Genomic DNA, 27,213 nt, shown 5'->3' on the forward strand with positions numbered 1-27,213 from the left:
TGCCCCAGACTCAGGGTTTTTGGTTTATACGGTGGGCGCGGGGCTGTCCCTCCGGAGAGAGTACCTTGTTCCCCTGGAGGTGGATGGGAGGAAGGTCAATGGATACTGGGATACGGGCGCAGAGGTGACGCTGGCCCGGCCCGAGGTGGTGGCCCCAGATCAGGTGGTGCCCAACTCCTACCTGACCCTGACGGGGGTGGGCGGAACACCAGTCAAAGTGCCCGTGGCAAGGGTACACCTGAAGTGGGGGGCCAAGGAGGGCCCCAAGGATGTGGGGGTACACCCGTATTTGCCCACTGAGGTATTGATGGGGGGGGACCTGGAGAACTGGCCAAGCAACCCCCAAAAGGCACTGGTTGTGACCTGCAGTCAGAGCCGGCGAGGGGCCCTGCGCCCTGGCCTTGGGGGGGGTGCCTTGCCTGAGGCGCAGGACCCTAACCTGGTGGGGAGGGAACGCCCAGGGACGCGGCTCAGGGAGGCTGCAGCTTCGGACCCAGCGGGCGAGAAAGAGCAGGTGGCCATCCCTGTCCCAGCTGCTGAGTTCCAGGCCGAGCTACAGAGAGACCCCTCCTTGCGGAAAATAAGGGACCTGGCCGACCTCAATGCGGTACAGACCATGGGACGAGGTGGCCGGAAAAGGTTCCTGTGGGAGAAGGGGTTCCTGTACCGAGAATGGGCTCCCCCAGGGAAAATGGAGACAGGGGGGATCAGGAGGCAGCTGGTGGTACCCCAGAAGTATCGCCGCCAGCTGCTGTGCCGGGCCCATGACATTCCCCTCTCAGGGCACCAGGGAACCTGGCGTACCCAGCAGAGGCTGCTACGGAGCTTTTACTGGCCTGGGGTCTTTGTTACTGTCCGACAGTACTGCGGATCCTGTGACCCCTGTCAGAGGGGGAGGAAGGCCTGGGACAAGGGGAAAACAGCTTTAGGACCCTTGCCCAGCATAAAGGATCCTTTCCAGAGGGTGGCCAAGGTTAAAAGGGCGGCTCTAAACCAAGAGAGCCCAAAGCACAGACCTCCAGACTGGAGCGCTGGGAGAAGACCACAGCCCAGTTGGAACCCCAGAGGTATGGGGGTGGGAAAAGGGCACAGGCCGCATAAACCTTCCCACATGCGAACTGCGAGTGCCATCAAGCACCCCCGACCTAAGGGGGGGCGTGGAACGGAAGGGGCCTGGTGTAACTCCCACCAAGGAACTGGAGGGATGCGGGGGCATCCATGGGAACGGGGGTAGGTTCGAACTTCCCCGGGTCACTGGCTAAAGTGACCCTGCTCAGTTCGGTCTCGAAGGGGGGAGAGATGTGACGAACTGGGACTGTTCTTGCTGGGGTGTGTGAATGCTGACAGGGGAGTGTGACTAGGATGGTCTGCATCGGGGGATGGGAGCCGGCCCAAGGGAACATACCTGAGCTTGTAACATGAGAACCCAGGAGGGGGTTGGAGGTCAGATGACTCCGGGGCCCGGAAACTGAACAAAGGCTGTGGGAGGGGTCGCTGAGGGCAGAGTGCTGGAAGCAGGCTGGAAGGAGGCTGGAGAGATGGCTCTGACCCCCCCAAGGGGGGTGGGCCGGCATGCCCTGGGACCCCAAGCTGGACCTAACTGAGGGGGGCCCTGTTGTCTGTGCCTGCAAGACCTGTCTTGGACTGTATTCCTGTCATCCAAATAAACCTTCTGCTTTACTGGCTGGCTGAGAGTCATGGTGAATCGCAGGAAGCCGGGGGTGCAGGGCCCTAACTCCCCCACAATCCGCAACAGGGGCGCCGGCTCTGATCCGGCCCCAGGACAGGGACTGGCTGGCTCAGGGGCAGGTAATGGGACCCACTAACCCCTGTCTCCCCAGAGCCCCCTGAGGTGACCGTGTTCCCCGAAGACCCCGTGGAGCTGGGGGAGCCCAACGTCCTGATCTGCTTCGTGGACAAGTTCTCCCCACCGGTGCTCCACATGACATGGCTGAAGAACGGGCAGGAGGTGACCGAGGGCGTCTCCGAGACCGACTTCTACCCCCACCAGGACAACTCCTTCCGCAAGTTCTCCTACCTGCCCTTCCTCCCCAGCCAGGGCGACTTCTACAACTGCCGGGTGGAGCACTGGGGGCTGCTCGAGCCCTTCACGAAGCACTGGGGTGAGGCAGGGGCGCCCGGGGACTCCACTGGGCACAGGGCTGGGAGCCAGGACTCCTGGGTTCTATCCCAGCTCTGGGAGGGAAGGGTGGGAACAGCCCCCCTTACCCCATGCCCTGTCCCTCTCCCCCTCTCTCCAGAAGTCCAGGGGCCCACCCCCATCCTCGAGACCACAGAGACCCTGGTGTGCGCCCTGGGCCTGGCTGTGGGCATCATCGGCATCATCGCGGGCACCATCCTCATCATCAAGGGGATGAAGATGAACGCCACCCGCAACCCGCGGGGCCCATTGTGAGTAGCCGCAGCCCCTAGGCTCACCCAACACCCACTGGGGAGTGTTACCAGTTTGCCCGTTACTTTGGGGTATGCTCATTTATTTGGGTTAATTTTCTGGGGAAGGGGATTCTGTAATCCTATCAATGTACTGCTTGTGTCACTTGTGTTTTCATATGGAGCGCTACTTCTCCCTTCTGCAAGTCCCCTCCCAATGAAGCTATCCTGCAGGAATCTAGGGTCCCTAGGGCTGGGATACTCACACCCCAGAATCTCTCTCTTTCTCTCTCTCACACACACACAGACACACACAACTGGATCAAGCAGCACTTCCAAGCTGCCACCCTCATATGCCCCAGGTTCAGCACATCCCTATCCCCACTCCCCCAACAAAATTGTACTGGCAGTAACCTACTTGATGAACAAACCCCACAGTATTTTGGGCGCTGCAGGGATCTTTAGCTTAGGTAAAAGAAGCGTTGCTGTAGAGTGAATGGGGGAAGCTAAAAACACGAAAGAGTAAAGTTCAGCAAGAGAGAGAGAAGCAACCAGCTTAACCATAGAAGTTATTTATTGAATAATAGTGATAACCACACAAGGAGCCTAAACCAACATCACAGTTACATTATCAAAGGTTACAAAACTCGTATATGGAAAACTATGACTGATCAAACAAGTCAGGGTTAGAAAGTTATACCTGAGGTAGAAAGGAAAACAGAGAGAGAGAGAAAGAGGGGATCTCACCCACTCCATGAGGCTTGAACTGGTCGGGGTTCCCAGGTGATGGTGGTAGCTCAGGGTCCTGAGTGCTGGAGACAGGCAGCGCCCCCAGCACGATCAGTCAGGAGATGGAGTTCCAGTGGAACTGATGCAGAGTTTGGATCTAAGCATCAGAACCCTGACTAGAGGGTGAGTAGGAGTTTTTGTAGGGAAAATACAATGGTTGAAGGGAGAACACTAGATGGGTAAACTGATGACTCAAGGGTTTTCTTTAGACTAGACAATAGGAACTGATCACTCTTGGCTATGGGTGGTGTTTTCTTCCAGGGAGCTCCCAATGCAACTAGGCTGCTTCAAGTATCAGGGGGTAGCCGTGCTAGTCTGTATCTACAAAAACAACAAGGAGTCTGGTGGCACCTTAAAGACTAACAGATTTATTTGGGCATAAGCTTTCGTGGGTAAAAACTTCACTTCTTCGGATGCATAGAGTGAAAGTTACAGATGCAGGCATTATATACTGACACATGGAGAGCAGGGAGTTACTTTGCAAGTGGAGAACCAGTGATGACAGGGTCAATTCTTCAAGGGCCTCCTTTCCCTGGGTCCTATTCTGGGCTTGAATAGGGACTGGGAGTGGCTGGCTCATTACAGAAGCAGCTTTTCCTCTCCTGGAATTGACACCTCCTCATCTATTATTGGGAGTGGACTACATTCACCCTGATTGAATTGGCCCTGTCCACACTGGTTCTCCACTTGCGAAGTAACTCCCTGCTCTCCATGTGTCAGTATATAATGCCTGCATCTGTAACTTTCACTCTATGCATCCGAAGAAGTGAGGTTTTTACTCAGGAAAGCTTATGCCCAAATAAATCTGTTAGTCTTTAAGGTGCCGCCGGACTCCTTGTTGTTTTTGTAGGCTGCTTCAGTATTTGGATCTCAATTAAGGATTCATTACTAGAATTGGTCTGATAATTTGCTGAGTTGGATGTGTGCAGGCATAGGTTCATTCAAATCTGGAGGAGAGATCCCCCATCATGCAGTGCGTCCCTGCTTTTCTGGTTCCAGAGTTCAGTGCGGTTCTTGCCTTGGAATCTCTGTTCTGTATTCTGTGTGCTAATGGGGATGTCTCCCTGTCCCATCTTTGATGCAGATGAGGCCAGGGGAGTTGCCTTAATCTCGTCACCCTTGTCAGGAGGGGTCTAGGTGTGTCTCCCAACACCCTTCACTGCTCTCTGCAAGTCTTTTCTCTGATCAGTTTTGGTTCAAGCAGAGGCAGGGGTGTGTGTGTCCTTCATGAGTCAGACAGGCTGGATACTGCGTCCCGGTTCCCCAAGAACACAGAGCTGACTGGTATCAGGAGACCCCCACCTGCTGTGCCCCTCCCAGCCCCCCCCTAGCCCCCCCTGCATCAATGGGAGGCTCCATGGGAGCATTGGGGAACAGCCTGATCTCTGCCAGCCTCGCGTCGGGGCCCAGGGCTCCTGGTAACTGACCCTCTTTGCCTTTCAGATAAACGTGGGGAGGAGCTGGGGCCCCCAAATCCCCCAGGTGCCTTCGTGAGACCCACTCGCACCCCCCACAGCTCTGCCCCCAGCGTCCCTGCTCTGCTCACATCAGTGCCAGCTGCAGTACCCAGGCGGGAGCCCCCCGGCCCCGTAACCGTGACACCCAACCCGCTAGAGACTGACTGGGGAGCCGGTCCCTTGGACTTCCCTCACTCACCCCCTGCTGGGCTTGGGAGGGGGGCACCTATCCAGGGAGGGGGCTGCTGCCCATGGGGCTGGGAATGGGGAACTTATGGTTCCAGTTCGTATGATCCAACGGAGAAGGTCACTTGGTCCCTTTCTCGTAGTGGGAGAACGATGTCACTCTGGCTCCCGCCTCCTGGTACTGTTGGTGGCTGGTGAAGTGCTCGATGTAGATATCCCTGGACCATCGGATGGCGTCTGAGACCATGAGGCGCCGCATGAGCCGTGCGTAGCGTCGACCGATCCCGCAGGTCCGCAGCACACGCTCGTTGCAGGGGTCCCAGGTGCCCAGGGCTCCGACAATCAGGGCATCCATCTGCACCTCATAGCCCTTCGCTCTCAGGGTGTCAGCCGGGGGGCGTCCTTTTCCAGTTTACGAGGAGACCGTGACGTCGACGAGGATGATCTTTTTCTGGGCCTCGTCGGTGACGACCACGTCAGGTCGTAGCTGGCTGTCGGTACCGGGGATGGTACAGTTCACGGAGATCTCCCCCAGGCGTGGTGCTGTAGGAATGCATAGCTCCTAAATTGCCAGCCCATGGTTACGGCACACTGTTTCCATGGCTACAAGGCAGGAGTGGCCTTCACCCCAGCGTCTGTGATTTGGGAAACTTCTTGGCTGGCCTGTTTGTCTCCCTCGCAGCTGGCTTTCACGTGCACAAGATATGGGTTTGCTATCTCATGTTGTTGTACACTGTATGCTTTCCCTATGTGCAAGAATGTAACCAGTTAGAAGTGTTGTAAGCAGAGAGGTAGAAAGAATAAAAACCCCAGGAAAGTTTTCCTGGGAGGTTTTTTCGGCTTGAGGCTCAGAAGGCTTTCTGGCTACCACAGACCTGGCGTTCTGTTTCCTTTCCTCTGTCGTCGCCACAGCTGGTGACCCCGACCTGATAACCCCCTGCTCACCGGCTGGATACGCCGAGTGCACCCCCGCAGCCGTTTGCCGCCCCTGATTCGTGAGTATGGGGGGGGGGGACTTTCCAGTGCCCAGAAGGAGCACGCAAGAGAGTTACAAAAGATTATATGGCAGCAATCATGTGTCGTTGTCCCGGTCGCTCATATTGAGGACCTTCTAAGGGAAATAGATCGCCAGTGCCCCTGGTATCCAGACTGCGGGTCGTTATGGCTTCTTGACTGGAAAACAGGTTGGAAACTTTGAGGACATAGTGGAAGGAAAGGAGTAAGTAATTATAAGCATGGGGATTTCAAATCCCCAGGATGATAATTGGAATGGTAAAATGTGTATGAGACAGAGTTTTTGTACCAAGGTGCAAAGCTCTCCTTTATTCTGCAGAATAAAGCAACTCCTCCTTATCCCTGTCTGGCTGTTATTGGCTCTCAGCTAGGTGGACCCGATATTTCGGTAACAGTTTCTGGCGACTCCGCCGGGACTCTCCTAGCTCGGGCATTGGACTCCGGATGGCTGTGGCAAATTGGGAACGGCGCCAACGGGGTGTTTTGCCCCTTTTCTCTGCTTCACCGCAGCCCCTGGGGTTCGTGCTCCGATAAGGTGAGTCCTAATAGGATAAGGAGACACTATCTGGTTCTGGTTTGGTTTGGTTTTGGTTTTGGTTAACCGGTTAATGAATTTCTGTCTTATACATTGGGCGTTAGGTGTGTGAACGGAACTGAGCCTCTCATTCCTAATTGCTCAGAGTGGAAGCCATCGCGTGCGATGAAGCTCTGAGGTCGAATTGGGATCCTTCTGTCCCGTCCCCTGTAGTGGTCAGTATTAGTAGAAATTCCTGTAATAGGATCCTATTAGGCCATAATTCTCTCTGTTCTCTGTGTAATTCTCTGTTAGAGTGTCAGCAGGCAGATGGGTGGGTCTCTGGTAAAACCCTCTAAGGATAGCCCTTTGAATTATATGTTAAGTAAATGGCCTTTACCCGGTGTTCAAAAAAGAAATAGTTACACCTTGTGTAGAAATTGATGTGGCTAGTGTTGTGGAAATTGAATTGTGGAGAGGATGTGCATTTTCCCCAGAACATGTGCAGTGTATATTGTAGCAGAGGTAAAAGAAATGCAAACCTACCAATATAGGTTGTGTTGTCTCTTTCAGATCACTGGGTGTTTGAAAGCAGGAGTTAGAAGTAAAAGGCAATCAAAAGACTGGGAAAGTTAATGGTGTCCCTTTTTAAGTAAGAATCTTTAAGCTGTGGATAGCTTTGGATCTGGAAGCAAGCCAGAAAGCATCTGTATTAATGCAATTTTCTAACTAATAAGATAGAAGCCACTGAAACCTGGGCTGCCTATGAAACAAATACAAGGAAATATGGGGTAATTCCTCTGTTTTGCCTGAAATCAACAAGAGTATGTGTGTATATAAAGGAAATATTTTAAGCAATGACTGACTACCCAGAAGGGGTAGACCTCTGGTCTTTTGTCTTTCAGATCATCAGAGAAAACGGATGCCAGCTGAACAGCATTCAATGTACCATGCATTTACTGGCACAATAGGAATTATTTTTGTGTTCTTTGTCCTGTCTTGTGGTGTTTGTCTTGTGGCCAGAATTGTTGGGTTTAATATTTTCTTAAAACAGTCTACCTCAAAATTAAATAGGAGGATTAAATCAAAAAGCAGATACTTGTTTTATTCAACTTGGAATACAAAGTGTTTGGATAAATCAGGAAAATGTGATATACTAAAGTCTAATACATTTGCTTAAGTAAGAAAAAGAAACTTCATTGGCCAGATTTTTTAATTGAAAAATTGTTGTTAAAATTTGCATACCAACAGTCTTTGGAAGCAAGGACATGGAAGGTTAACCCACTCCCCATATTGCCCATGGGATCCTTCTGGCTACCTCAGATTTCTAGCCAGAGGGCTGGGGAGGGAGGAAAGCTATTGGACACCAGAGGTTGTACCGAGTGGACTCCTCAAAAGTGGGTGTGCTTATCCTGGTTTGTTGGTTCAAAGCTTTGTAACAAAGTTATTTTACTGGAAGGGTGTACATGGCATACATTGAATAATAAGACTAATGTACTGTATAATGGCAATGTGTATGTGTTCATTGTTGAGAAAAGGTGTATAAGTGAAGAGTGGAAGTTTCCTTTGTAGGTTAAAAGAAGCTGAGAAAGGGAGAAGAGGAAAAAGCACAGAATGAGTTAACTGAGAGGAAAATACAGCTAGCAGGCTCATCCAAGGTCACAGCCAAAACTTGGCTGACCCCCAAGAAAAGGGGGGGGGCTTGAATGTGCCCAAGCAGCTGTAAAATCTGCAAAACACTGCCAGGCATTAATGAAATGTGTTAGGTTTCTTTTCTTACAGGTAGAGAAGTGCTACCCAAAGACCCTAGCACCCCTGCCATTCATTGAAACCAGGAGACTGAGTCTATGTAAAGTCCATCAACGAAAGACTGCTTTGGCTCCATGCTGGAAAGGCCCTTTCCAAGTCCTGTTAACCACCAACACCGCTGTGAAGTGCCAAGGACTACCTGCCTGGACCTATGCTTCTCACTGTAAAAAGACCCCTCCACCTCGGGAGGACTCTCCGACTGATGATAAGCCTATTTCTCCTTCTAGCTCTGCTGTGCCTTCTGGACAGCAAAAAAAAAAAAAAAAAAAAGACAAGACAAGGTGAAGTGCTAGTAACCTCTCCCTCGTCCACTGACAGACCTATTGTGCCTTTGGATTTTTCTAGAAGAAGCAAAACCATTACAGGGTGATGTGCTAGTAACCTCTCCCCTGTATGATGCTAAACCACACTGTTTCAGGAAAAGAGAAGAAGGAACACTTGCTTCATTGAAACCACAAAGTCCAGGGATTCCTGACTACAAGAGACATTAAGAACTGACCCTGGTGAAGAAACAAAGAATTATACACTGGCAGGAAGAAACTTGTGGGACCCATGCTTGGGAACATGGTATTGATTGGATTTTGGGGTTTATTCTACAGGCTGCGCCCTGTGTTTTGGATAAGTCCTTCAGCATGTATTGCCCTCCCTAATTGGATTTTAAATGATAAGTACCAAAGGCACCTTGTTGCCATTACCCCTGCCATCTCCTCCATTACACTATTACCCCTGTAACACATCCAAATACAGACAATGCCATAGATTTGATAAAATCAATGAGAGAGGCCCTTATTGTTATTTGGTCACCCAATTAGTGAACAATTAAATGAATACCCAAATTGCTCACAGGGGGCTGCCATTAGATTAGCATAACAGAGGGCTTGGGTTATTTCCTCTAGAAAGAAGAGAGACTTGACCGGATCCCTTTGGGATGGGGCCAATAATGCAGCAGCAGTTTGGAATATTTTTAAGAACCAAGAACATGATGAGAAATTGGGGCAACTAGAGAAGGCCATTGGCCTTGTTTCTGGAGCACAACTAACCCAGGTACAGGCTGGAGTTGGTGAGTTACATGTTATTTCCGCCCTTAGTTCAATGACCCAGAAGTTGCTGACAGAGATGGTATTGAATATCACTGAGGCTGGGAAGGCATTGCAGTGGGATCTAGCATGCTCAGAGATTCAGGATTTCTTGAAGGACCAGCTAATGGCCATTCGAAATGATCTAGAGCATCAGGCTTGGCCCACTGCCCTTACAGACACATCAGGAGTACCATCTGATCTGTGGCCATGGAGACATACTTGGAGACTTTCTGGGTGGAAGTGTGGATGTTCTCAGTGCTCCTTCCAAGCATATGGACCGGTTGAGGGGGTGTGGGATCCCACATACCGTATCCTGCCGGGTCCATGGAGAGGATGCATGTGGGATTGGGTAATTCACCAAGACATCTGGGTTTACCTGGCACAAGTATTAAATCAATCTGATTTCTGCCTGGCCGTTGCCCCGGACATGCAAGGTCTGTTAAGTACCTGCCTTGTTCCTGTCTGCAAACCACGCAGCAACATCTGGGGTGTGAGACAGTAAAAGAAATGTGTTGTTTTAAGCTTACTGATAATAGTAATTGCATGCAATAGCAAATTGATATGCTGAAATGTTATGCTTAAGCCATTTGCCAGGATGTTTTTCCTTTTTAGTGAAATTACATTTAGTTATGGCTACCCTCAGGGTAGATAAAAACCCTCTTATAGTATGGGGTTTTAGTTTTAGTCCTTAGTGTTTTATTTTGCTGCTTTGTTCAGTGTATACCCAATCTAGTGGCACTGTGCATGCTACCCTGCGAGCGTGCTCCGTTTAAACACCGCATCTAAAATAGAAAAGGGGGGGATGTAGGAATGCATAGCTCCCAAATTGCCAGCCCATGGTTACGGCACACTGTTTCCATGGCTACAAGGCAGGAGTGGCCTTCACCCCAGCGTCTGTGATTTGGGAAACTTCTTGGCTGGCCTGTTTGTCTCCCTCGCAGTTGGCTTTCACGTGCACAAGATATGGGTTTGCTATCTCATGTTGTTGTACACTGTATGCTTTCCCTATGCGCAAGAATGTAACCAGTTAGAAGTGTTGTAAGCAGAGAGGTAGAAAGAATAAAAACCCCAGGAAAGTTTTCCTGGGAGGTTTTTTCGGCTTGAGGCTTTTAAGGCTTTCTGGCTACCACAGACCTGGCGTTCTGTTTCCTTTCCTCTGTCGTCGCCACATGGTGCGATGGCCTTCACCAGGCGGTTCTGGCTGGCGTTGTGGCGCAGCTGCCAGGCTCTGGAGTGGGGTTTGCAGCTGCACAGGTCGTGGGGCAGGGTCTCGTTGGGGTACATGCTCAGGTATTCTCCGTCGGTCAGTCTCCCATCCCCCAATGCAGACTATCCCAGCCACACTCCCTTCTCAGCATTCACAGACCACAGTAAGAATAGTCCCAGTTCGTCACAAGCAGGGTCTGGGCTCAGGCAGGGACCAGGATGGGAGGTTCTGGGGTTACCCAGAGTGGAGTTTGGGGCTAGCGGTTGGCACACAGGACAGGGTCTGGAGGGGTTGGGATTAATGGGTCGGGGTTACCCTGGGGCAGGGCGTAGGGCTGAGGGGCTGGGATTCAGGAGGGACTGGCAGGTCAGGGGTCACAGGGCTGCGGGGCGCTGGTTGCCCTCTAGCAGGGCATATGGAGGCTGCTGCCCCTCCGGCCGGGGCGTCTCTCCAGCTCGGGGCGCGCCCTGTCCCCTGGGCCGGGGATGGAGCAGACACGGCTCATGCAGAGCCCAGACCCGGCTCTCGCTGCAGCAGTTTCACCCGGTAACCGGCGGCCCCAGGGCCTGCGATTGGTGCTGCTGGATCCGCAACCGGTGCATGGAAAGTCCCTGGCAAAGCCCCGGGTCCCAGGAGCACATGTCAGGGAACCGATCCTGGGAGAGTCCCTGGTGCTGGCGCTGGCCCAGTGCAGGGGATGGGGAGCAGCTCCCAGTACATCACGGAACGGGGAGCGGCCCAGCCTAGAGACGCCGTGAGGGCAGCTAAGCCAGATCGGGTAGGGTTACCATATTTCCACAAGCAAAAGAAAGGACACGGGTGGGGGTGGGGGTGGAGCCCTGCTCTAGCCCCACCCCTGTCCCGCCCCCATTCACTCCCTCCCACTTCCCACTCCCTGATTGCCCCCCTCAAAACCGCCTGCCCCCTAGGACCCCACCCTCATCTAAGCCGCCCTGCTTCTTGTCCCCTGACTGCCCCCTCCTGAGAACCCCCCACCCTCACTGCCCCCCTACGACCCTACCTATCCCCTGACTGCCCTGACCCTTATCCACACCCCCACCCCATATTCACACCCCCGCCCCCAGACAGACCCCCGGGGACTCCCATGCCCTATCCAACTGCTCCCCGCCACCTGACAGGAGCCCCAGAACTCCCGACCCATCCAACCCCCTCTGCTACCTGCCTGCCTCAACCCCTCTCCACACCCCTGCCCCCTTGACAGCCCCCCCAGAACCCCAGACCCATCTAACCCCCCCTACTCCCTGTCCCTGACTGTCCCAACCCCTCTTCACACCCCCGCCCCCCTGACAGCCCCCCCAAACCCCAGACCCATCCAACCCCCCCTCCCTGTCCCCTGACCAGGGCCGGGTTTAAAGAGCCCAGGAATGGGGCTGCGCTCCGGCCGGAGCTCCGGCCGGGGTTGCGGGGCTTGGGGCCGGGCTGGAGGTGCTCGGCTGGGGCTGGGCCGACGCACTCGGTTGGAACCGGGGCCGGCGCTGCTGGGGCCCGAGCCGGGGATGCTCGGCTGGCGCCGGGGCTGCCGCCCTGGGGCCCGAGCTGGGCCGGAGCCACTGGGGCCGCCGGGCGCCGCTTGGCCAGGGACTCACCTCCCCGGAGCTCTCCTCCTCGCGCCCCCCCCCCCGCCCGCTCCAGCTTACCTGCTGCTGCCCGCTTGCCTCTGCTTCTTTTCAGACTTCCCGGGAAGCTCTGATTGGCGGGAAGCAGGGGAGGGGGAGCAGCAGGGGGCGGAGCGTTCAGGGGAGGGGAGGAGGGGGAAGACAGCTGTGGGGCCGGACAGCGTGGTAAGGCTGCAGGGGATGGGGGGAGCCGGGAAGGGGCTTTGCGTGCCCAGTGGTGCTTGGCCGCCGGTTTTCAGTCTATAAATAGCCGTCCAGGGGGGGATTTTTAAAAATCTAAAAATGTCCGGGATTTCCCCCCGGTCGGCTATTTATAGATCGAAAAGCCGGACATGTCCGGGGAAATCCGGACATATGGTAGCCCTAAGATAGGGTGGCTGGGCCAGCTCAGAAAATCCTGCCTGGACCCTCCCCTCCCTTCAGAGAGAGGGATCCCTTCAGCTCACACCCCACCCCAAGGGCTACTGGCCCTTCCCTTGGGAAAAGGATCCCCTGGCTCACAGGCGCCCCACCACCAGAGCTCCCCCTGACAGCTCACAGACCCCTCACAAGTCACAAGCCACGATTCCACAGACACAGAAAAAGTTGCACCAGGCAAGACGCCATCCTGGTTTAAAGGAGATGTGGAAACAATGATCAAACATTAAAAAAATCAATATACAAGGGATAGGAAAAGGGGAAGTAAATGGCAACAAATATAAGTTGCAAATAAACAAATACAGGCGATGGATAAGGGAAGCTAAATGATTCAATGGCCAACAGGATTAAGGACAATAAGACAACATTTAAAAATCCTAATTCAACCCGACTCCGAACCCTGTCACACCCATCCTGGCAGCTGGCCCCATCCCAGCTCCTCTGCCCCCATGTGCCCCGGGGCAGGTGGTTCCACAACCCAGCCTCACCCCTGTGGATTAACCCCGCCATGGCTCTCGGTGCATCGCCACATGGGTGGTGTGTATGTGTATCGTGTCCCTGGGCAGGACTGGTGTGAGCATCGGTCCCCTCCCCCCAGCCCAGGCCTCGGGACTTTTCCCAAAAGCTTCCACTTCACCTTGAACTCAAGTAACCCCCCAACCCCGGCCAATCAGTGCGAGGCTCCGGGCAGTGTCATCGGTCTCCGGAAGATTCCGACCGGGCTGCGCTGGGGCTGGTGGAGTTGAGCGGTGCTACTGAGAGGAGGGGGGCTGGGGATAGGGGGCAGCGGCTCCCTCTACCCCCCCACCAGGCTCATTCCAGCCCTGCCCCCCTGAGCCAGCCAGTCCCTGGTGCTCACACTCCAGCTCAGGTGCCCTCTGACCACAGGGAATTTTTGCGCAAAACCTGAAATCAGGATCGGGGTGGGGGGGCACCAGAGCCCAAGCTGTCCCCCCCCACCTGACCTTGGTCCTGAATCTGAGCCCCCCCAAATGTAGAACTGATGAATGAAATTGTTTTTACTTGTTCACTTTATTAATGTAACTTCATAAGTAAAGTTTTTATGAATGAAACAACATTCATTCATAAAACCGGTTACCCCAATAACTGGCTAATTGACAATTAAGATGCTTGTTAAGAGCCATATCTGCTCAGTCAGCTGCCTTTGTAAGTTTCACTTTCAATCCAATTCCTGCTTAAATCACTGAGACTTGCACTGTTTCAGTATTAAGCAACAGAGGGTCCTGTGGCACCTTTGAGACTAACAGAAGTACTGGGAGCATAAGCTTTCATGGGTGAATGCCCACTTCATCAGACGCAAGTAATGGAAATCTCCAGAGGCAGGTATATATCAGTGTGGAGATAACGAGGTTAGTTCAATCAGGGAGGGTGAGGTGCTCTGCTAGCAGTTGAGGTGTGAACACCAAGGGAGGAGAAACTGTTTCTTTAGTTGGATAGCCATTCACAGTCTTTGTTTAATCCTGATCTGATGGTGTCAAATTTGCAAATGAACTGGAGCTCAGCAGTTTCTCTTTGGAGTCTAGTCCTGAAGTTTTTTTGCTGTAAGATGGCTACCTTTACATCTGCTATTGTGTGGCCAGGGAGGTTGAAGTGTTCTCCTACAAGTTTTTGTATATTGCCATTCCTGATATCTGACTTGTGTCCATTTATCCTCTTGCGTAGTGACTGTCCAGTTTGGCCAATGTACATAGCAGAAGGGCATTGCTGGCATATGATGGCATATATCACATTGGTGGACGTGCAGGTGAATGAGCCGGTGATGTTGTAGCTGATCTGGTTAGGTCCAGTGATGGTGTTACTGGTGTAGATATGTGGACAGGGTTGGCATCGAGGTTTGTTGCATGGGTTGGTTCCTGAGTTAGAGTTGTTATGGTGCGGTGCGTGGTTGCTGGTGAGAATATGTTTCAGGTTGGCAGGTTGTCTGTGGGCGAGGACTGGCCTGCCTCCCAAGGTCTGTGAATGTGAGGGATCATTGTCCAGGATGGGTTGTAGATCACTGATGATGCGTTGGAGAGGTTTAAGCTGAGGACTGTAGGGGTGTGAGTGTCGGGGGCCAGGGACTGAAATCGCCCCGAGAACCAGGTCATGGCGACACCGGGACACGGAACCAGCCCCACACACAGACGAGAGAATGAAATGTCCTGCAGCCGCAGCCCCCAACTCCCTCCAGGAGCCACTTTGGGTGGGGATTGTGTCCCCCTTCATAAGTTAAATGGGTAGAGGCCTGGTCACTACTTGGATGGGAGACCTGGAGTGAACAAATGAGCAGAAGGGGGAGCACAGTAGGGGGCGCTGTCCCCTCCCAGGCAGTGCTGACCCCAATGCCCCAGCACGATACCAGGGGTCCCTGGCCTCCCTGCACCCGCTTACCCCTCACACCAGGAAGTCCTAGGGCCAATGTCAAGGCCTGGGAGCTGGGGAGCTGTGGCTTTAGGGGAAGTGCTGAGAGACCCTGTGCCCAGGGGGTTGGTGCCGGTGCTGACGCCCGTCTCCCCGCAGCGGAGAACATGCTCTCCCAGGTGGCCTTCTACCAGCGCACGGACCCGGCACAGCAGGCGTCCGGGGAGTTCATGTTTGAGTTCGACCAGGACGAGATCTTCCACGTGGACCTGGAGAGGAAGGAGACCGTCTGGCGCCTGCCTGACTTCGGCAAGTTCACCAGCTACGAGGCGCAGGGCGCCCTGGGCAATATCGCCGTGCTGAAGAAGAACATGGAGATCATAATCCAGAGGTCCAACCGCACGCGGGCCCAGATCGGTACGGCACAGAAAGGGGGGCACCTTCTCTGCCAGGCACCCCTTCCTAGTCCCGCTCACCAGTGGACCCTCCCAGTACCAGCCCCCACCAGAGACTGCGCATCCCCACTCAGCTCCCCCCACAGCCCCTGGAGGGCTCCGGGGAGCCAGTCAGCCGGGCTAGGGCTCTGCAGGGCAGGGGGCCCCGAGCAGTTCACACCCCCCAGGCTGGGGGCCCAGGGCAGCTCCTTTGCTGAGGGCTGTTCATGGCCCCTGCCCAGCGCCAGGCCCTGCCCCTGAGGGATTCTCTCCCCTGCCCCTGGTGCCCCGTGAGCCATCAGGGCAGGGAGCTGGGACAGCCCCGGTGACGCCCCCACAGTCCTGGGGAGAGACCCTGAGCTGGAGTGTGAGCACCAGGGACTGGCTGGCTCAGGGGGGCAGGGAATGGGGCACGGGGCTGTGACAATGTGGTTCTGGTGGAACCCAACTGAGAGTGCCAACTCAGGACAAATTGCTCAAATAGGGCAGTTACAGCCCAAGGCTGGGTTTTTTTCCACCTCTAAGGCAAACCAAACCAGCCAGACTAAGAGGACTTCGGTCTCACCCCACTGGCTAACCGCAAGTCTCACAAGCAATCTCCTTAGACACTCCAGTTTCCCAGTATTACCACCAGTGCCACACGTTATGGGGACAAATGGTTATGAAAACCAATACCCCAGTAAAAGAAAAAGGTTCTCCTGATCCCAAAGGACCAAGCCCCAGACCCAGGTCAATATACAAGTCAGCTCTTACCCACAAATCACGCTGTTGCCAATCCTTCAGAATCTAAAATCTAAAGGTTTATTCATAAAAGGAAAAAGATAGAGATGAGAGTTAGAATTGGTTAAATGGAATCAATTACATACAGTAATGGCACAGTTCTTGGTTCAGCCTTGCAGCAGCGATGGAATAAACTGCAGGTTCAAATCAAGTCTCTGGATTACATCCCCCGCTGGAATGGGTCCTCAGTCCTTTGTTCAGAGCTTCAGCTTGTAGCAAAGTTCCTCCAGAGGTAGGAAGCAGGATTGAAGACAAGATGGAGATGAGGCATTAGCCTTATATAGACTTATATGTAGACTCTGTCCTCAGACCCTACGCTACCAGCACTCCCAGCTATCTTCGAGATACCACTGACTTCCTGAGGAAACTACAATCCATCGGTGATCTTCCAGAAAACACCATCCTGGCCACTATGGACGTAGAAGCCCTCTACACCAATATTCCACACAAAGATGGACTACAAGCTATCAGGAACAGTATCCCTGATAATGTCACAGCTAACCTGGTGGCTGAACTTTGTGATTTTGTCCTCACCCACAACTATTTCACATTTGGGGACAATATATACCTTCAAGTCAGCGGCACTGCTATGGGTACCCGCATGGCCCCACAATATGCCAACATTTTTATGGCTGATGTTGTGAGAGGCTACCGGTGTGGTGCTTCTGCTTCCTCCTGTTGATATTACTCGGCTGCGTGCGTGTGTTCCCTCTTTGTGCTGCCCCAGCTCTGCGCAGATAGCTGATACAGCAGACCCGACGAGAATCCCCAATAACCACAGAGTCTACTAAGATACAAAGGCACCTCGGCCAGGTTTATTGCGACCCTGACACAATTTCAGTTCCCCGTAGATTACTTAGTCTACTGGGCATACTGCTAGAAAGTGCCGCTCGGCAATGGACTCAGCTCAGTGGCGGGACTTTCCACTGCCCCCTCAGCCGGACAAAGACACCACCCCAGGGACACATTCTTATACACAAGTACAAACAAGTTACACATCACTCTTGACGTATTGAGGTGCAACCCCCCTACGCAGCAAGGTACAACCCCTCTATGCAGTAAGGGGCCGCCTCGCACCTTGTACCTGTTGGTTCGATCAAAACATCTCTATCCATCATTTTACCCTTTTGCCCCTGTCATTGGGATGGGTCGGCCTGTTCCATGTTATCTGTGGAATGTTCCGGTATAGTGTGTCTTGGTACCATGTTTACACTGTAACTATGCAACATCAGCCCTTTCCTTGTCAACTTCTGTGAGCAGGGCCTGCCTCTTGCTCACAGCTTAACTTTGCTTCATATTAGCAAAGCCTTGACCATTACTTTAGTTTGGTTCAGGCCTCATACTGGGCCTTCATTAGGCCTTTACTTACTACATTGCCTTCACTTACTACATTCCCCCACTTTTTGTCTTTTTAAGGGGAGGATGTTTACTCATCGTCCCGGAAAAGCATAATGCATGGACTGAAGATAACCCAGTGGGCTAAACACTTATATGGTTACCTTCTTTTATTATTCATACACTTATGCCCCATCCGTCTGTTTAGTCTGCACATTCCCTCGTACGACTGGCAGACAGATTTTATTATCCAATTCGTTTTTTTAATCCCATATGGTGGGCCTGGGAATGTTAGGCCCGGGACCATGACTGAGGAATGTAGTATTATGATTGAGCTTTAGAGACACTTCCAAATAATTAATATATATCAATTATATGGATATGGCTTATATATTTGGCGTGTGTATGGGCATATATGTATAGTATGTATGTGTACATATGACACCACCTTATATCTAAGCATAACCATGTTTTTCCAGTCCGGTGTTGTACTCTGGCCCTTTTACTTTGGTGACACAGATAGAAACACACTCTTATTAGGGCAATTCTAGTTATTACCTGTCTCATCAGTAGTAGTAGGCTGAGTGTTTTGAAATACTGGATAGGGATTGTGATGGTGTGTCCCACAGTGCTATGTATATGAGAAGTAAAACAGAAATTTGGAGTAGTGACACTACCACTGAGGCCTTTATATAGAAATATATTGTAATTAGTTACTACCCAGTACTGTCCATTCATGTTATAGGTTACCCTTACTGCTAGTTGTCACCCTCTGGTTAGCTTCACTGGGCAGGAAATAGAAGTGGCCAGCGTCTCTGTTCCATTGGTTGCACGGCTCTGCGATACACCAGTAGTTGACATAGATCCAGTTGTTTGTTATGGATGCTGTCTTCCAGATAACCTACTGAATGGACAGTAACCAATTTATTAAACAGTTCTGTGTCAGGATGTAGTATTGGTACCCAGACACTGAACAAGATTGTTTTGAATAACATGTGCCTCAGTTAGGATGCAGTGTTACTGACCTAAATTATGACCGGTACTAACAGGCAATTTGTTTACCTAATTTGTAGTTACTATGTAACTTTTTGTTTGTTTACCACATTGTTTTTTTTTTTTCCTTGCTTTCATGTTGTTTGCTGCCATTTGTTTGTTGATTTTTACATGTGTGTTGGTTAAACAGTTTAGCAAGGTTATGCACATTGTAAATGTTGTACAGCAATAATACAATACAGCAATAAGACAACAGTACAATGATAATACAGTAGTACAGCAATAATACAGTTGTTTTTACATAGTAACCAAGTTGAAATTAAATGATGGCTTATCCTGGTCCAGCTAGTGGTTTTTAGCTGATTGTTAACTTAATTGTCCATATATGGTAGATCGAGGTGTATTTGACCAGTCTCTTATTTATAAAGCACTTCATTTTTCTGTTTTTGATGCTTCGGGGTTTCTTCACTGTATACTGATATCATCTGGTGTCTTCAGGGTGTGATATTTTCTGGTGGTTTTGGTCTGTGGGATGCAACTTAAACAGCTAGTTAGTTAACATAATAAAGGGGTTTTGTTTGTTTTTGTTTTCAGTAACTCAAACTTAATACACAGTTTAACTTAGTTTGTTTACAATGTAATAAGAACAAGGTAATAGGGACCGAGCCTTTTATAACACAAGCTATACTTTTGCAATTGTTGTATAGACATTCATTTTCATTTGAAGTGCATTACTAATATTTTTATACGAAATGTAATGCTTAACGGCTAAAATAAATGCTCACAATCTTCTATAAGAAGGTGTATTGCTTTCCCTTGCTGAACAATTTGTTTCAGCAAAGGAGTTAACAGAATTTTTACTAAGCTTTTTAGAGTTAATTTGCTTGTGATACCAATTTCACTTTTGTTAACTGTTTAGATGCACAACTTTAACAACCACTGCTTCCCATTAACATAACATAACAAAAGAAAAGCATACAAAATTAAACTAACTATAAAATTACACTAAAATAAATTTTAAATGCAGTACTTTGAGGGTATTTGAGGGTATACTTTCATGATGCTTTGCTATGTTTGGGAGCCAAAAGTGGAAACCTGTTCAAATTGTTTGGTTAGCTTTATGCATAAATTGTTATTTTTAAAACATTTTGGTTATGATATTCTTATAACTATATTTAAAAGTGCAAACAAGTTTATAAAAAGCCCAAACAAGAAATTAACATTTTGTTGATATTATTTTTACCTTAATGTTAAGGTTTCCCCTTACCTTTTTTCTTTGAATAACAAAATAAAAAAAAATCTTAAAAAAAACAAAACAAAACTGTGATTGATAAGAGAATATTTTTTGTTTGCAATTGCATTATTTGTTGAGGCAGAAACATATGGAAATATATGTACATATATTTGTAACTGAAACCTTTTTGAACTTTGCACAAAAAATTGGTGCTAATAATGATTATACCCTAACCATGATTTTAAAATAGTGTGGTACCACAAATATATAAATTTTTAAAAGGGTATAAAATTGACTTTTGTTGTAACAAAATAAAAATAATAAAAAATAGTCACGTGACACACACAACATACAACACAAAACAATACACATGACATACAGGACAAACTTACAATTAACAACAAATGGCGCCAGAATTCTATTTATAACTATACAAAATAAGGCAAACAAAAATAAAAAATAAAAAGGGTTATATTTGAATAAACAAATTATTACTTTATTTAAAACTTGTTACATAAATTGTTAAAAATATATTAATATTTGCTAAATGTATTGTATTAATTTGGAAACAAGGAATTTTGCATTACTTTCTATTTAACATTATTTTAAAACTCTGCTACATGGAAATAAAAAAGCCCATGTTTGAAATATTAGTGAGTGGTTAGGATTAGAAGCAGAGTGTGCATTTCTGTTGCTTGGCAACCATATCTTCAAGAAAGTTAGGAATAATTTCAGCTGTTGCATTCCTGAAGGGTTAAAATACTTAATTTACTGGAATTTATTTAAAGTAAAGTTTTTACCTTGTTTTCTTTTTGTTTCTTGTTTTATTCTGTTTTCAATTGCTTTATCTTTTGGAGGTTTCTGTAAAAACTATAACTTTTAACTTTTAAAACAAAAAGAGAGCAGAATTGAGGAGAGGTGGGGGAAAGAGGGTGGGGTGAAGAGCAACCTAGGAAGGTAGTGAGACTTGAGCCAAGAGAGATTAACTCTATCAAGATATTTGAAAGTACAGGCAGCAGCAGCAGCAAATTTAGCAAACTAAGAAAACATATAAAGAACAAAACTTAACCGATATGTAAAAATATTTGAGAAAGAGAGTTCTATTTTCAAATATGAGCGCGGAGTGTGGTTCCGTGGGTCAAAGCAGTTGGGAACCTGCACAGTTAGGAACCGCGCCCATTTTTTATCCTGGCTTTGAGAGGAGAATGGGGGTAGTTACCTGCTCTTGTAAAACTTGAATTTGTTCCCCCAATGTCTGTTGCTTTTGTGTGCATGCCAGATGGATGGCGGGAGTGCCGTTTTTTGCTGCAGTTAACTGGTTTTGGGCAGCTCCATGTGTTATTGCATCAATTCTAGGTGTTAACCCATTTAATTTTGGTTTTTTACTTTGAAATGCTTTTTTATTCACTCCCCTGCGATCGAGTCGCAGCTCCTGTCTCCTAATGTGCTCTGTGAACTGTTCCATATTTTCCTTCATCTGATTTACCAATTCTGTGAAAGTATTATGTGCTACTCTTTCGCTCTGTGCACTTACTTGTCCTGTTCTGACAGGCACCAGTCTAGGTCTCAGTGTAAGTTTAACTGGAACCTGGCTTTTATCATAAGGTGGTGGTTGCAATGCAGTGGACACCGTTTCATCTTTTAAATTTAATTAGAACCACGTTTTTCCACTTCTGTCCCCATTCTTCAGGCACAGGGGAGCTACCTGAAGCCTGCTGTTTACCACCAATATTTATAACAGGGGACGGCACTTTTTGCTTCTGCAGGTTTTCTACAGCTGTTTCCAATTTTTTATTTTCCTGCTTTACTTGCTCGAGCATATCATGAGTTTGGCCCGCCTGTTGCTGTGCTAACAGAGCTTGGGCTTTCCAGTGCTCGACTGCCCGGGTTACCTCTTCTACTCCTCCTGTTTTTTCTGTGACTTGTTTGGCCAGCATTCCAACATGCTGTCTGAGCTGTCTCACTACCAGAGACATGAGTTGCAAAATTCTTGCTTTTTTACTCTTATTACTGTTTCTCAGAGCCTCGGTTTCTACCATTGCTCTACATAAGCCAGTCCATGTTTCCCCACTCTCTTTTTTAAATTCATATGGACCCCCCTTACTGGCAATCCAGCGGGTTCAACAATTATTAAACTCCGTGGGGATCATGAGGGAGGGGATAAGGGGGTTCCCTAGCTCGAGGTTTACTGCCATGTTAGATCGCGATTCCTACCACGGCAGTTTTGCTTACTCACCAGATCAGCGGTCGGGGTCACCAGTGTTGTGAGAGGCTACCGGTGTGGTGCTTCTGCTTCCTCCTGTTGATATTACTCGGCTGCGTGCGTGTGTTCCCTCTTTGTGCTGCCCCAGCTCTGCGCAGATAGCTGATACAGCAGACCCGACGAGAATCCCCAATAACCACAGAGTCTACTAAGATACAAAGGCCCCTCGGCCAGGTTTATTGCGACCCTGACACAATTTCAGTTCCCCGTAGATTACTTAGTCTACCGGGCATACTGCTAGAAAGTGCCGCTCGGCAATGGACTCAGCTCAGTGGCGGGACTTTCCACTGCCCCCTCAGCCGGACAAAGACACCACCCCAGGGATACATTCTTATACACAAGTACAAACAAGTTACACATCACTCTTGACGTATTGAGGTGCAACCCCTCTACGTAGCAAGGTACAACCCCTCTATGCAGTAAGGGGCCGCCTCGCACCTTGTACCTGTTGGTTCGACCAAAACATCTCTATCCATCATTTTACCCTTTTGCCCCTGTCATTGGGATGGGTCGGCCTGTTCCATGTTATCTGTGGAATGTTCCGGTATAGTGTGTCTTGGTACCATGTTTATGCTGTAACTATGCAACATCAGCCCTTTCCTTGCCAACTTCTGTGAGCAGGGCCTGCCTCTTGCTCACAGCTTAACTTTGCTTTCTATGCTAGCAAAGCCTTGACCATTACTTTAGTTTGGTTCAGGCCTCATACTGGGCCTTCATTAGGCCTTTACTATGTTGCCTTCACTTACTACAGCTGACTTAGAACAACGCTTCCTTAGCTCTCGTCCCCTAACGCCCCTACTCTACTTGCGCTACATTGATGACATCTTCATCATCTGGACCCATGGAAAAGAAGCCCTTGAGGAATTTCACCATGATTTCAATAATTTCCATCCCACCATCAACCTCAGCCTAGATCAATCCACACAAGGGTCCATTTCCTGGACACTACTGTGCTAATAAGCGATGGTCACATCAATACCACCCTATACCGGAAACCTACTGACCGCTACACTTACCTACATGCCTCCAGCTTCCATCCAGACCATACCACACGATCCATTGTCTACAGCCAAGCTCTAAGATATAACCGCATTTGCTCCAATCCCTCGGATAGAGACAAGCACCTACAAGATCTCTATCAAGCATTCTTAAAACTACAATACCCACCTGCTGAAGTGAAAAAACAGATTGACAGAGCCAGACGAGTACCTAGAAGTCACCTCCTACAAGACAGGCCCAACAAAGAAAATAACAGAACACCACTAGCTGTCACCTTCAGCCCCCAACTAAAACCTCTCCAGCGCATCATCAGAGATCTACAACCTATCCTGAAAGATGATCCTTTACTCTCACAGATCTTGGGAGACAGACCTGTCCTTGCTTACAGACAACCCCCCAACCTAAAGCAAATACTCACCAGCAACCACACATCACTGAACAAAACCACTAACCCAGGAACCTATCCTTGTAACAAACCCCGATGCCAACTCTGTCCACATATCTATTCAAGTGACATCATCATAGGACCTAATCACATCAGCCATACCATCAGGGGCTCGTTCACCTGCACATCTACCAATGTGATATATGCCATCATGTGCCAGCAATGCCCCTCTGCCATGTACATTGGCCAAACCGGACAGTCTCTACGCAAAAGAATTAATGGACACAAATCTGACATCAGGAATCAAAATACTCAAAAACCAGTGGGAGAACACTTTAACCTGTCTGGTCATTCAGTGACAGACCTGCGGGTGGCTATATTACAACAGAAAAACTTCAAAAACAGACTCCAAAGAGAGACTGGTGAGCTAGAATTGATATGCAAACTAGACACAATCAACTCCGGTTTGAATAAGGACTGGGAATGGCTGAGCCATTACAAACATTGACTCTATCTCCCCTTGTAAGTACTCTCACACTTATTATCAAACTGTCTGTACTGGGCTAGCTTGATTATCACTTCAAAAGTTTTTTTTCTCTTAATTAATTGGCCTCTCAGAGTTGGTAAGACAACTCCCACCTGTTTATGCTCTCTGTATGTGTGTATATATATCTCCTCAATATATGTTCCATTCTATATGCATCCGAAGAAGTGGGCTGTAGTCCACGAAAGCTTATGCTCTAATAAATTTGTTAGTCTCTACGGTGCCACAAGTACTCCTGTTCTTCTTTTAGCCTTTTATAGTCTTTTCCAGGTGTAAGAACACCTCTTTGTTCTTACTGTGGAAAATTACAGCAAAATGGAGTTTGGAGTCACATGGGCCAGTCCCTGCATACTTTGCTGAGTTACAAGGCGTATCTGCCTTCTCTCAATGGGTCCATTGTATAGCTGATGGTCCTTAATGGGCCATCAAGCAGGCTAGGCAGAGCTAACACCAGTTTGTCTGGGATGTCACCCAGCAGCATAGCATAAATTTGAAATACAGACAGTATAGAGCCAATATTCCTAACTTCAATTACAAAATTGATACACACATATAGACAGCATAATCATAACCAGTAAACCATAACCTTGTCTTAGACACCCCATTTGACCCCCTTTATACAAGATTTGCATGCCACTACAGGACCTTGGTTGCAACAATGATCTATATGGTCCCAGATTATATCAATAACGTCACACCCCCAACGCAAAATTGATGCAGGAAGGGATGACACAAACATCACTGACTGCATCCCAAGAGCTCCCCATCCTTCAGTTTATCTCACTACGGCTAGTATTGGGGTTAGAAGCCATATCAGAGTATAACAGAAATGGTTTATCAAAATTGTGTTCAACAACATGATTGAACCTCTTTACAAACTCAAGGTAAAACTTGGTTAGAACAATAGTGGATTGGATCTGCTCTTGCAGCATGGTTCCTGTATGTCTCATGTGACGTTGCCAAGAGCTAAAGAAAACAGCTACTTTATCCATACAAGCTCGGGCAAATGTTTGGAACCCAATTAACATCAAATAAATGCAGATATTAATGATGTTCATAGTACAGGAATCTTGGCATTTAGCCGTGAAAGCAATATGGTAGTGTGCCTTAGTTTCCCTTCTCATACAGCACATTAGGTCTGGAATGTCTTTTCTCCTGTGAAAAGTTCCAATACTGTTTATAGGCATCAACTGAAACATCAGTATAACAAGGCCTTTTAACATAAAGTGTGTTCTCATGTATTCCTTTTAACATGTTCAAGGGATTTTCCAACCGATTAGGAACATTGTGTATTTTTACAGTTCTTGGTAATAGCAATACCTTAGTTACAGAATCACCATTAGCATTAACAACAAATCCATTGCAAATGTAACCCTTCTGCCCATCTAAGTTGGCAGCAACAAGGGCCGGGTTTTGTATCTAGGGGTTCCGTTTCAATAACGCAATGCAAAACCGGCTCGAGCCCCCACCCAGTGACCTGGGACAATTACATACCACCCCCTGGGCACCTCTAAGAGGCAATACTTCCCCTCTCGCAAGCACGGAGTCTGAGTGTAACAGAAAATGTTTAATAACATGAGGTAAACGACATTAGTATTAAATGGAAAAAACACCACAACTAGAGTTTTTAGACCAAACCATGAGCGAAGACCCACCCCAGCAAATTGGGCCGTGTCCTCTCCCGTTGGTTTTTTGAAACCAGCGACCCAAGAATTACCAAAGTCCCAAAAGTCCACCAATTCCAAAGTCTCTTGGGTCCAGCAACCCAAGAATCACAAAAGTCCCAAAAGTTCGACAACCCCCCAAAGTCTCTGTCCATGATTAGTGCAGCCCCAGAGTTCAAGGGGGGGGGGGGTGAGCAGGGTGTTAAGGGGCACCTTACGTGATCCGAGGCCAACCGGCTGCTTCTTTGTGGGGTTTCACTGCAGCCTTCACCACGAACTGCTCCACTCCACCCGCAGTCCCACGAACTGCTCTGGCAGCTGCTCCGCTCCGCTCACCGACCTGTGAGCCGCGCTGCTCCGCTCCGCTCACCGACCTGTGAGCCGCTCCGCTCACCGACCTGTGAGCCGCTCCGCTCCGCTCCGCTCCGCTCCAGCCGTCCCTTGGGCCGCTCCCACAAGGCTCTGCTCTGCTCTGCTCTGCTAGCTGCTCCTCCAGCCGCTCCGCTCACCGACCTGTGAGCCGCTCTGCTCCGCTCCACTCACTCCCCGCTAAGCTAAGTTAGCTTAGCTATAGCTTCAGGCTCCCCCACTAGTTAACACAGCCTCAGTGATCTCAGCTCTTAAATAGCTTTAGCTCTTTTGTGATTTCAGCTCTTAGTGATTTCAGCTAGTAGTAGGGGAGCCCCAGTGCTGGTGCACTATTGGCCCAAAGCAAACTCAGATCAGCAGTCTGTAACTAGACTCCTAAGGGAATCAAAGTTAGCTCTGACATTCAACAGTGGAGAGAGGAGGTAGTGCAATTGGTGTTTCAACCCCCTTGGGGAGGGGGCCACACCATCAGGTACAAATACCTGTCCCCATCCTCTCTCAATTCACTGGGTTTTGTAACCCATGCCCCTTGACAAGCAAATGCTACTTAGGTAATGGTGAATGACTTACTTAGTCCTTTTGTCATACAACAGTTCCACTGGCCTTGATTTACAGAATTAGGGTAACAAAACTTTATTCTTCCTGCCCCAATAACAGAGAAACTGGGGATCCCACACCAGCCAAAGTAACCACTTTGAGTTGCTGTGGTTTTATGCCAGGCGAGTGGGTGTGCCTATGCAAACAAGATCAGCCCCCACACCAGCCAAAGTAACCACTTTCAGTTGCTGTGGTTTTATGCCAGGCGAGTGGGTGTGCCTATGCAAACAAGATCAGCCCCTGGAGTTCTTTTCCACCCTCGCCATAATTCACCACCAGATGTCAGGGTAGAGCTCATCCTGACTCTGCTTACATCCTCCCCCCAGCCGAAAATTTGTCGTTCCGACAAATCACACTTTCTATTATAACAACTTACTGGTTTTTTTTAAAGGGCCTTAGATAGCCCACTTTAGCTTTTACAAGCCTGTGTGCTAAACATATTGGTTTTTTACTAGTTACCCCAGGTGCATTATAAGTTAACCGTTTTACTGGTTTTATTACCCTGTTTTGTTTATTGAGAATTTTTGTTGCCGCGGTGGGCGGGACAGCCTTTTGACCGATGGACGGAGAGGTTTTTTTTGAGGGTTTTTTGGCTACTGGCATAGGCCCCTGCATTTTTAGTTTTAACAGTGGAGGGTTTAAGGTGCCCAGGACATTTTTTACCTGTATGTTTTTACTGTCCAATAACCTGGGTGTGTTATTACATGGGGGTTTTACCAGTGGCTTAGGGGTGTTAGGAATGGGCCTAAATACTT

General features: G+C 49.0%; 1 protein-coding gene and 1 long non-coding RNA gene across 5 annotated transcripts in view; one reads left to right on the forward strand and one right to left on the reverse strand.

Annotated features, from left to right (window-relative positions):
- Positions 1 to 10,370, forward strand: part of LOC101946395 (HLA class II histocompatibility antigen, DR alpha chain-like) — a 25,021-nt gene extending 14,651 nt beyond the window's left edge. Inside the window, exons 3-5 of one of the 3 annotated variants that reach the window (XM_065563982.1) lie at positions 1,842 to 2,123; positions 2,262 to 2,412; positions 5,736 to 10,370. In XM_065563982.1, the coding sequence (XP_065420054.1) occupies positions 1,842 to 2,123; positions 2,262 to 2,412; positions 5,736 to 5,742 (440 nt within the window). In that variant the 3' untranslated portion in view covers positions 5,743 to 10,370. Of the gene's footprint in view, positions 1 to 1,841; positions 2,124 to 2,261; positions 2,413 to 4,623 lie in introns of all 3 variants that reach the window. The other 2 variants (XM_065563983.1, XM_065563981.1) reach the window with 2 other exon arrangements.
- An 8,144-nt stretch (positions 10,371 to 18,514) lies between these two features.
- LOC135974875 (uncharacterized) lies at positions 18,515 to 25,427 on the reverse strand. Of its 2 annotated transcripts, none has more exons than XR_010591958.1 (2): positions 20,438 to 25,427; positions 18,515 to 18,928 (listed from the first exon to the last, which is right to left on the reverse strand). It is a non-coding gene; the product is annotated as an uncharacterized LOC135974875 (long non-coding RNA). The 2 variants fall into 2 exon arrangements; XR_010591959.1 differs by having other exon boundaries at positions 18,515 to 18,941.
- Between the last annotated feature and the right edge of the window lie 1,786 nt (positions 25,428 to 27,213).

This window comes from Chrysemys picta, chromosome 12, assembly GCF_011386835.1.
Source record: "Chrysemys picta bellii isolate R12L10 chromosome 12, ASM1138683v2, whole genome shotgun sequence".
Lineage (NCBI taxonomy): Eukaryota > Metazoa > Chordata > Testudines > Emydidae > Chrysemys > Chrysemys picta.